General features: G+C 43.8%; 1 protein-coding gene across 3 annotated transcripts; it reads left to right on the forward strand.

The window, feature by feature from the left end:
- Nucleotides 1-1,236: 1,236 nt before the first annotated feature.
- Nucleotides 1,237-10,453, forward strand: ark2ca (arkadia (RNF111) C-terminal like ring finger ubiquitin ligase 2Ca). Of its 3 annotated transcripts, XM_071904675.2 has the most exons (9): nt 1,303-1,372; nt 7,777-7,878; nt 7,948-8,050; nt 8,213-8,338; nt 8,486-8,615; nt 8,765-8,869; nt 9,043-9,138; nt 9,320-9,420; nt 10,330-10,453. In XM_071904675.2, exons 1-9 carry the CDS (start codon nt 1,312-1,314, stop codon nt 10,445-10,447), a joined length of 942 nt encoding a protein of 313 aa, XP_071760776.1. In that variant the 5' UTR covers nt 1,303-1,311; the 3' UTR covers nt 10,448-10,453. The 3 variants fall into 3 exon arrangements, with proteins under 3 accessions (XP_071760774.2, XP_071760775.1, XP_071760776.1); XM_071904673.2 differs by having other exon boundaries at nt 1,237-1,372; nt 7,777-8,077; XM_071904674.2 differs by having other exon boundaries at nt 1,263-1,372; nt 7,777-8,077; nt 8,195-8,338.
- Nucleotides 10,454-11,091: the final 638 nt, after the last annotated feature.

Consider the following 11,091-nt stretch of genomic DNA (forward strand, 5'->3'; position numbering starts at 1 on the left):
ATATTCATCATGGTAGCTCAGTTCAGTTGATGGCTGCTGCAGACACCACCACCAGAGGGCCTTGTTCCAGTAAAAATGGTGCATGTAATTACAGTGAGCATGTAGTGCTTGATTGGTAATTTGCAAGTTTCTGCTCAAGATAATGCACAGCTCCACAGTTGTTTTCTAACCAAGCTCCTCCTGGAATGGACATGTCAGTCTGCTCGATCTTCATCTTTTCCCTGTGACAGTTTTCATTGAATTAGTATACCAATGAGTTTTTATGATTCATGAACATAATTAATCCACTGTCAGGAAAAGTTCATATAGCACATAGTAAGGGAATTCTCCAATATTATCAAATATTGCAGTGGCTATGCAGATTCTTATATTGATCTGTTTCCATCTTAATCAAATCGCAGATCCTTAACATAGATAAACATAAAGTAGGGGGAACCATCATTGTTTCGTTGCAGTCAAACGTCTGTGTTATCTTAAAGTAAAGAGGACTTTGTTGCAGTAGCTTGACCTGCACTTAGAGTAGATCATTGCTCATGTCTTTGTGTGGGACCGCAGGCTTAAAGCATTAGATGGTGGGAACTGCAAGAGGAGGACATATGGGATTGAGAGTTTAGTGACCCCCTCAACCTCCCCATGCCCATCTGTTCCTACAACCTTCTGGCTTAATACCAAGGCAGAAAGGTTTTTCAGGGCACTGTGAGAGTTCTTAGCATGCGTGCAGGACAATTATACAATATTTGCTTAGGAGGGGTGCAGGTTTATTTTTTCAAAATAATGAAGATTAGAAGAATTAGAAACTTTAATGATACTAGAATTTAATTTACTAGAAATTATCCCAAATAGAGAATGTATCAGCATATGACAACTGTAGGTTTCACAGCTATTATCTCCTCAGGTATAGTGCAGACAGATGTACATATCAATAGTAAATGAACAACAACAAAAACTTTCCCATATGGGGGTGCCTGGAGCGAAATCTTATCAAAGGGGGGTGGCCTAATGTGTGTCTATTTGGGGGTCCGTGACATGAAAACGTTTGAGAACCCCTGGGCTACTTGATCGAGTCAAGGGGCCGTCCAAAACACAGACATCTCCACCTCTTTGTAACCCACTCAGCACCCATAGGTGATCTCATTGGCTGAGCTGGGTGCCAAAGCCAGAGGGCTCTCGGCGGAGGAAGTCAGTGATTGGCTGCTCCCGTCTTTGTGTGCGAGGCAGCGCAGCCTGTCCGTTTGAATGTGCTGGGATTGGAAGGGACCATTTCCATGGACCATCTGTCTCACTGGCCACCGACACAACAAAGGACCCAGGATGGTGTTAGTACATGTTGGATATTTGGTTCTCCCCGTCTTCGGCTCAGTTAGAAACAGAGGTATGATTTTATATATTTTTTAATCCTAACAATTTCTCAGCGTTCCTTTAAACGTCCGCAAATAATGTAAACACAACCTAAAGAGCTGACACCTGCTAGCAAAAAAAGAAAAAACAAGACAACGATAGCAAGAATCTAGCCTAGATAGCCATCTTGCTAACGGTAACGTCGCGTTAATTTAGCCGAATAAAGACGACTAAAATCGGGCTTGCGGGGCAGGCTGTATTTATTTGATTAAAGACACATGTCTAATAAATACACGTTTATTGTCTATGGGGACTGTTAACCGCACCAAATGATGGCAGCTGTCAAAGTCAAATGGCAGCTCTGCTTACCCTCAGCTGTGCTCAGTGGCTAGCGCGATCTTGTTTGGTTTATTTTCATAGCGCGGCGGTTACCTGTAACAATTTGTGCACTCGCTGCTACTGACCAACAGCTTATTAAAGCCAAATTTACCAGCTCGCCCTTGGCTAACGTTCATGGCTCAATGTGGATGTGTTCGTAATTTGGCCAAGCAAGCAGCTGTAGCCCAGGCGAGGTTGACAACTTGATTGTTTACCCGTTTGTGTTTCTGCCTGTGCAATTGGCATTGAGTCTGCTGATTTCATACGTTCAATTTTTCACGGTAGCTAGTCACAACCACCAGCATTTTCTTAAAGTCAGACAGTGTAATGGCCGTACCTCAGATTAGGGGGTGTATACGGGTTAGGTCTATTCTAAACGGGCTGTAAAATGGTGGCGTTTTGCCCTAAACCTTGTTAATGTGGCTATTTGTCAGATGGGAAACGTCAAATCAAACCTGTAAATTACTCTGCAGATGCTTCATCAGTGAAAACATGAACAGATCCGACCCCCCATTTTGTTTTGCTTGATGGCAAACCCACTAGCTAAATTGGGCAAAATAGCACCCTCCATTGCAGCAGGCTATCTGTGCTGATTATGTAATAATAATTTGACGTGCATTGTTAAAATACATGCAGTAGCACCAATGATTTCATTGTGCTTTTATTTGTGTTCTTTTTTCCTGTTCCATAGTATCGAGGCTGGCTCTACATTCCGCATTTCTCAGACCTTTGTCCCCCTCCATTGTGTAGCTAACGATCATCTGCTGCTGTCTGCCGTAGCCTCTGCCTGTTCTCTGCATCTAGCTGTATTGTGAATCCCTTCTTCCTCATTTCCTCTTTCCATCTGAAGACGACATTGGCATTAAAACAGAGTTCCCACTCATACCGTATCCTTCTGTGTAACAGACTAAAGAATAACACCTTCTGTAGAAAACAGTTTGTCTTTATTTAAACTGTCATGTTGCTCTTTAGTAAATAACCCATTGTAGCATTAGATTTTACTACAGAATGTCATTGTGATTCTCCCATTCAGTGTGGATAGACTACATTCTGCTGTAAATTTCTGTAAAGTGGATACATTTTGACCCCCGATTCGATTACAGCCAGGCTTGATCGAACTCTTTGGATAGTGTCTCCATCCCCTTTGCAAAGGTGCATTGTACCAGCTTTCATCATCAATGAGCAGTTGTATGATCACCTTATTGGAAACTTGGACAAAATCATTATGACCATAAATACTATTGTCCTCATAGCAACCAATTGGCCAATACCTGCAACACTGAAACCACAGTAATTTGTGTGCTGTTATTTTCACCTTTGATGGTCCACTGCACCTGTTTGAGTGGTGTCTTAATGGCTGGTCATAATCCTATCCATGTGTGAAAGCCTTTGTTCCTGCTAGTTGAATTGAGTCCATTTAGTTGGTCGCAATAAATTGGCGAGACTTAGGCCTAACCCATCTTGCCATTTAAAAAAATCCCCCTTCTGATCCACTGTCATGCACAGCCCCTCTTAAGTCTTTCTTCAGACACCTCCAGAATGCTATCCATTTTACAGGGATGTGTATATCCTGCACTGCTGTAGAACTCCTTTTAGAATCAAAATGTCTTTATTCTTTGGTTGTGGTTTTCTACCTTATGTTCTTGTATTAGATCCTAATGCATGGTCATTTTATACTTTTATTTTTTCCACATTGAACAGCAGATTCCAATGTAATCTTTGTGTAGAGATGTCCCTGCTGTACTGAAATGTGCTGTAAGCATACACATCTACTCATTGGATGCTGCTTCTGTTCTGTTAACCCTACAGAAAGCATGGTTGGGCCTTGCCTTTGGTCTTTATTTGCATGGAATTATTATGATTATATAGGATATATTATTATTATTATTACTATTATCACACAGTGCCACACATACTAATATTTTCCAATAAAGACTGTAGTATTTTTCCTAACCTTCAGTGTGCTTTTTGCTGATTTCCATGTGTGCCCCCCCTCCCTCCACACTGTGCTGTCACTAAGGCAGTCCCCTCACTCTATATGTGCTCTCATTTCTCAGCTGTCTTTGACAGAGGCACTTCAAGGTACTGCTCCACTCACTTGGGAGTAAGGGCAACCAAATTTCTCACCCATACTTCGAAAAATATTTTCTTTACTGGAACACATGGGCAGTGAGATTTAAGGTTACATGCCATCATTCCCTCCCAGTCAATACACAGTTGTCAGTCCTGTTGCTCACTGGATGTGTACTTTGTAAAGCAGAACATAGCCTCTAACACATCCACTCACTGGTCTGCACTGTTTAGTTTGGGTTAACTTTGCAAACACTTTGATGTATTGACTGCTTAGTATCTAGCCCCATTTTCCCAAATGAATTGGCTTGAATTCACCACTAAATGATGAAATATGTAGGTCTCTCAGAAACTGCTGTGGTCTGCAGCATTAGGCAGACTGACTGAGACTGAAGAAGCACTTTGAAGTCCCTCTTCATTACATATACATGAAACACTGGGCTAAATTGTTTCGTAGGTTATGCGGTTCTGTGCTATGGTGTTCTTATGTGTCTTCACCCATGTAGCAGAAGCTACTCATTATAGGGGTGAATAATGAGAAACTGATTTGGTTTAATCTTCAAATGGCGACTATTTCATTAGTGAAGTGTTATTTCTATGGTCCTCTTTGTGATTATCAAGGATATTATGTAGGTTATATACCAGCTAACACAGGACTACAATAGTGTTACAACCTCTTCGCCTCTTTCATTTATTGCTCTCTTGCTTGTACATTTGCATAACAGAACTTGGCACTCAGGTAGATGATTAAACTCAATTGTAAATCACACGTGGTAAACTTTTAAAGTAGTACATTGCTGCTCATAGTCTCTCAAATAGTACCTACTGTATGGATGAATTTTAGTCGTCAGCCTATCCTAAAAAAGACATAATAATAATGATAATAATAATAATAATAATACACAATTAGGCGCACATTGCAATTGCAGATAAGGCCTTCAATTATTTATTACAGAGGGTATTCTGTCATTAATGTTATTACATTAAAGGTTTTAGAGTTGCCATCCTTTTTGTTGTTAGTAATAAGGATGTCATGTAGAGCTCTAAATTGTACTTTATGTGGTCTACAAAAAGCCTTTCAATACACAATTACATTTAAATTACAGATAATGTTTTGGCTTACCAGTTCTCAACTTTTTTTCCCCTATCATTTGCTATAATGGTTTACGACATTTAGTTGGAATGTGCTGTCTTTGGGTTTAAAGGTTGCTCTCGCCTTTAGCAATACATTAAAAAGTAACATTTGCTCTCTAGAAAAGTCTGGAAAGGGGGTAATTGGACACAATACTATGTAACATAGACTACAGCAACCTTAACACGATTTGAAGTCTTTAGCTGTAGATATAAGCTGAGCAAGGGGGATTTGGAAGTCTGTGGGACTTCTTGCCCTCTTCTCCCAGCCACTTGATCCTTACATCTGTCCATAGTGTCTAAAATAGTCAGTTATTTATATGTGGAAACAAGGTGTGTCTGAGACTCAGCTATCCCTGCCCACTGCCCACAACTTTCTCCACAAATCACCACACTGGAGAGCAACAAACTGTTTCAGATAACTTGACGATTGACCCACATTTAATGCATATAAGGTTGCATGGTTGCTGCACTGCTACAGCCCACATTAACACCAACTTGTCTCCCACCCATCTTTATTTGAGAAATGCCGAGCATGTAGGGCAGTGGTGTGCAACCATGTGCCATCAAGAGCCGTGTGTCTGCAGGTTTTTAGTCTAGCCATACACTACAGCAGCTGACTTCACTGATTAGTTCCCCTCACTGTTAGTTGAAGGTGGGCTAATCAGTGAAATCAGCTGCTGCAGTGATTGATTGGAACGACCGCCTGCACACACGGCTCTCCGTGGCACATGGCTGGAGACCACTGACCTAGGCAAAAGACAGGATTATGGAGGAGAGTAGGAGGTGTGATTATAGGGCTGCAGTGGTGGGAGCAGGAGAGGGGGATGAGAGAGAGAGAGAGACAGGTTCGATGTCAGACTGCTGCAGTCACGGGTGGGCAGGGCTTATGGGGCTGTCACTCAAACGGGGACACCATGCCGCAGCCACGCAGTGGGGGAAGGGCTGTTGTTGTAGCAGCTCAGGGGTGGGGGAGGTAGAGGGGAGTGTGTGGGGGTGGTGCTGGTAATGAGGAGGATTGTGTGTGTGTGGGGGGGTGATCAACACTAGTCAAGAAATGTATGGGCGTAAGTCAAATCAAAGCAGAGGTATAATAACATACAATAACAACATCATGGCTGTTGCTGCAGTCAGCACTGCAGTATGTCAAATATTAATGTTTGGAGTTCACATTGTGGAATGGCCTAGCCAGATACTTTGATATTTATTCCGAGCTTCACACTCACCCCAGTCTTATTGGGTCACAGGCTTTATACAAAAGTGATGTATAGCCGTCTACCATCCAACCCAGAAGCCACCCATTTCTGCTCTACTTCCTCAGCCCAACATTGTTCTCAGTTTGCTCATGGCTCTAAAGTTCACTGGCTTCCTGTGTCCTAAGGCTATATCCACTGAAGCAAAAGAACAACCCAGCGAATATGTCAAATTACCAAGAAGAATACTGAAACAAAAAGATGTATTTAAGGGAGGTTATAAGATTTTGTGTTTACATAAAAAAAACGGCCTTTGGATTCTACTTAAATACTCCACGCTCACACAAGATTTATTTGTTTTGTTATTAGAATATGTTACAGACTGTGATTTGATAATTCGAAAATTAGATCACGGCTCAGTGAACCATCAACTGTTAATTTAATTTGTCTGCAAATGCTAAATATATCACAGACCATTAACTCATAGCCAAGACCCCCTGTATCATATTAGACATTCTGTCTAATATCTCTCCATATATTATATCAAGCCCAGCTCAGCCTGAAACAGCGTGACACTCTGGCCAGACGTATATGTACAGTAGATGACACATGACCTCTTCTAATATACATAACCTAAATGAACAGCACATATACCTTGGCCACTGAAAAGCGCAATACTCTGGTCCTTGTCCTGCCTTTAACACAGGATACACACTTGTCTGAAAGGCCCTTCCCCCAGGCCCTGGTTTCTGTTCCCTGGCCCAGACAGCTGGACGGCTATAATGGGGGCTGAAGGAGCAACTGTCTGTCCCCCACCCAGCCCTCCTTCTGACCCTCCCTCCTCTGAGCTTGGAGTAATGAATATTGATTGTTTGTGTGTGACCCAATAGCGTGCTGATTCAGCGGGACTGCCTGAGACTCATGTCTTTGCTACCTCTGATAGCAGAGGGAGGGGGGGGGGGGAGCCAGAGATGGAGGAGGATTATCTATATGAGCCTGCCTCAGTGGCTGCTGGGCCTGGCTACTCCCAGAGCACCAGGCTGCCTGATACGAAGATATTCACACTTAAGTTATAGAAGCTTTGATGAGAACTCCACAGTAGAATATTTCTTCCTTCAAACTACAAAAATGATATAGGACCAAGATCCATTCCATTGACTAGCAATGGGCAAAAGACAACCCCTGGTGCTGTAGATCTTCTTGGAGCCGTCCCAGGCCATTAGTGGAGACCCATCCTCCCTGCTGACCCTGCACTATGGCAAGTCAAGAGGCTGGCCAGTCGGGTCCAATCTGTCTGTGGGCTTAGGGGGTGCTCCATAGGGGTGTCCATGTCTGTGTCCTCCATCTGCTGTTTCGTCTGTCTTGTGTTGTCCCTTCACTCCTCTTTTACTGTTTCTCTCTCTGTGTGTGGGTGAATGTTTGCTGTTTGATGTTTTTTTTAAATGTGCCTGTTGTCATTATGTGTGTTTGTGTGTATGAGAGAGAAAGGACAAAATTGTCTCATCTTGTATTCATGTCTTGTTTTTGCAATTATCTGTTTCTGTGTGAACTTCTCCATGGTCAGTCTGGGTCTCTCTGTTGTCTGCATGAATGAAAGTGACCACAGGCTTATCAGGCTGGGGTTTGCGGAGTCTCAATTCTCACCACTTGCATTTATTTCCTATAGGAGCACACTTCACCAGGCATCAACACAGCCATGCTACCTCCTGCCGACACTTTCACCTGGGTGCTCCCCAGGCGCCCATCCCAGCCGAGTTTCCTCTAGGACATGCCAGCCAGCCCCCCCAGACGGGCCTGGCCACCCACCTGCCCCCAGCACACCATCCGCCCCTCACTGCCCTGCCTGCACCTCCTCAATTCCAGGATGTGCCAGGGCCTCCATTCCTACCTCAGGCCTTACACCAGCAATACCTCATCCAACAACAGCTTCTTGAGGCGCAGCACCGCAGGATTCTCCCACACTCCAGGTAGAACTATGACTGCACCCAGAAAGGGATAGGTGCACATACACATACACACATTTCACTCTCACTAAAAGACAGGGAACCAGACAAAACCTTTTTATCATGTGCTCATATATCTTATTGCTGTGCTCTGCACAGAAGAACCCAGGAGCGTGTTCCCCTGAACCCTCACCGGCTGCGTTCCGGCTATGAGTACTCCCCTCCCCTCCACGTCCCCCAGCCTATCACGCAGCAGCAGCGGTACCTGGCCGAGGGCACAGACTGGTGAGTCACTGTCGGAGATTAACGAGGGTCCTGAAGAGATGAGAAATGATCTCTCTCTCCCTCTTTCCGTCTCGCCATCTGTCTGTCTGTCAGCTTGCCTAGCATTGGTGGTGGTGCTGATGTAGGTGCCTGTCTGTCTGCCTGCAGGGATCTCAGTGTAGATGCTGGCCTCCCTCACCACCAGTACCAGCTCCAGCAGCTTCCGCAGCACTACCAACATTACCTGGCCTCCCCCAGAATGCACCACTTCCCCAGGAACACATCCTCTGCACAAGTGGTACGTTGGTCACAGATTGTTTCAGTTGATGTCTCTGCTTGTTGTGTTTTGCTCAATTTGTATTTTGTAGACAGGTTGATCTGTTAATTGTTGAATTACTGGATTAACATTGCTGTATTGCAATAAAGAGTTCTCTTTTGCCATGCCAGGTTGTGCATGAAATCAGAAACTACCCGTACCCCCAGCTCCACCTGTTGGCACTGCAAAGCCTAAATCCTTCACGGCATGCCACTGCTGTGCGAGAAAGCTATGAGGTAAATTACATCTAGACAACTTGAAGTTTACCATCTTTCTATTCTATTCTATTCTATTCTATTCTATTCTATTCTTTTCTATTCTATTCTATTTTATTCCATTCTATTCTATTCTATTCTATTCTATTCTATTCTATTCTATTCTATTCTAACTGTATCCTCCGTTTGGCCAGGAGCTGTTGCAGCTAGAGGATCGGCTGGGTAGTGTCAGTAGAGGAGCTGTCCAGACAACCATAGAGAGATTCACCTTTCCACACAAATACAAAAAGGTAATGGAGATAGTTATTGGATGTTAATAACACACAGACACATAATCCAGTGAGTAAATTTACATTGGCCTGCAGGTACTGTGCTGGTATCCACAATATAAGAGACACACTCAAAGTACCAGGGCTCTGATGGCCCATTTGACCCCATCCTTTCTCTTTCTGCAATCTGATCGCTTAACAGAGAAAGCCCCTGGAACTGAAGATTGGGGAGGAGGAGGAGACAGATGTGGATGAGAAGTGCACCATCTGTTTGTCCATGCTGGAGGATGGAGAGGACGTCAGGTAGGAAGTACTCTTAGATATTGACGAGCACTGAAATATCACTGAAATATGCTATTCTCTCCCAAGGAGATTTCAAAAGCATAGCACTGGCGTATGCTCTTACATGTGCATTTAAAACCCAAGTTGTGGAATGGATAAGTTCACATTTCCAGGGAGAAAGAAGCTTTGGGAGGAGGGAGGAGGGAGGAGGGTCGGTTTACAGCATATGGAGTCTCAGCTGTCTGAGAAGGGTGTGTGATTGTTGACTCAAGAGAAGTAGTCTCTACATGCCAAAGCGGACAAAATTAACTCCCCGGTGTTGTCAGAAGACCCTGTCAAGCACATAACTGTATGGACTGGCAACATAAGCAGAATTTCAATGGGTGCCATGGGTGCCTTGCACCCATAGCCAACAATGTAGAGAATCACTTGGAATGTAGTCATATTGGTAAAAAAAGTACTGATAAGCATTGACTATTTTCTGTCACTCACTCACTCTCATAACCTTTATCAACGTAGTCATTGACAAATTTGCAATTAATTTGTAGGGTTGGTACAATATGGCAGATTTATAAAATGTTGTTGCTGTGATATTGAGGCACTTACATGACTTAATGTGAACTGGTAAATAAATACACCAAATTTGAGCTAAATGCTCATGATGTTGTTTTGACAGGTGGGAATTTGTGCTGCATTTTCTGGAGCATAACATTTATGAATTGTAACTGTAATTTCAGTATGCTGATAAGTTATTACTTTTGCCCTTTTAGACCTATAACATGTTTGAGTAGACAGACTTCACAACTATAGCTTGCACCCATATGCAAGAAAGGCAAGCTCCGCCCCTGACTGGGAGACTCATGTTTGCCAAGGTGAACCAATGCATTGACCCCCACCCTCTCTCTCTCTCTCTCTGCCTCTTTCCACTAGGAGATTGCCCTGCATGCACCTCTTCCATCAGGGCTGTGTGGACCAATGGCTGGCCACCAGCAGGAAGTGTCCTATCTGTCGAGTTGACATCGAAACACAGCTGAACCCGGACAGCTGATGAGCCAAGGCAGAGATCTGAACCCCTGTCAGTCACCCTAGAGTGGTTCCTGCTTTCTTCCACCCCGGCCCGCCGGCCCTCCCCCTGTTGGGTGCTTTGCCAAATGTCTCCAGACTTCATGTGACATCATCACCCTTCTGACTCACGCTTTACTGAGCCAAGCCAGGATTACTAACTGCACGAGAGGCTGCTGGAGACTCTCTCGCTATATATAGAAGCACATCCCTCTGGAAGCAAAAGACACGCAAACAAACACACAAACATACTCTCATGTACACAGGGTTTACTTGTAGCTTGCTGGTTGTAAGTGGGGTGTCGTTACTGTTGTGGTGTTGTACTGTAGGTAGCCTGGGCTGTGTAGCATGTTCTTAAAGCCATGACTTAATGTCCTGAGAGTGGAAAACACATTACCCCACCTTGAGCTGGCTACTTTCTCTCTTTCTCTCTCCCTCTATATATATTTCTCTCTTTTTCACACACATTCAATCAAAATGAATATTCTGCCACACAAGACAAGCTTAACTGAAACTAAATGCTCTGACGCCATGTTTACCTACAGATCATTTGTGGTAGTAGTAGAGTAGCAGTATCCGACGAGTGATATTTGGTGGTCTCTCACCTTGTTAGGGGCGAGCACTAACCGG

Source organism: Centroberyx gerrardi, chromosome 2 (assembly GCF_048128805.1).
Source record: "Centroberyx gerrardi isolate f3 chromosome 2, fCenGer3.hap1.cur.20231027, whole genome shotgun sequence".
Lineage (NCBI taxonomy): Eukaryota > Metazoa > Chordata > Actinopteri > Beryciformes > Berycidae > Centroberyx > Centroberyx gerrardi.

Bases quoted from the DNA above. Each gene is read 5' to 3' on its own strand.
- ark2ca (XM_071904673.2), top strand. From the start codon at position 1,237: ATGTGCTGGGATTGGAAGGGACCATTTCCATGGACCATCTGTCTCACT. The intron at 1,373-7,776 runs GTATGATTTTAT...TATTTCCTATAG, and splicing joins CGGCTCAGTTAGAAACAGAG to GAGCACACTTCACCAGGCAT. The intron at 9,421-10,329 runs GTAGGAAGTACT...TCTTTCCACTAG, and splicing joins GAGGATGGAGAGGACGTCAG to GAGATTGCCCTGCATGCACC.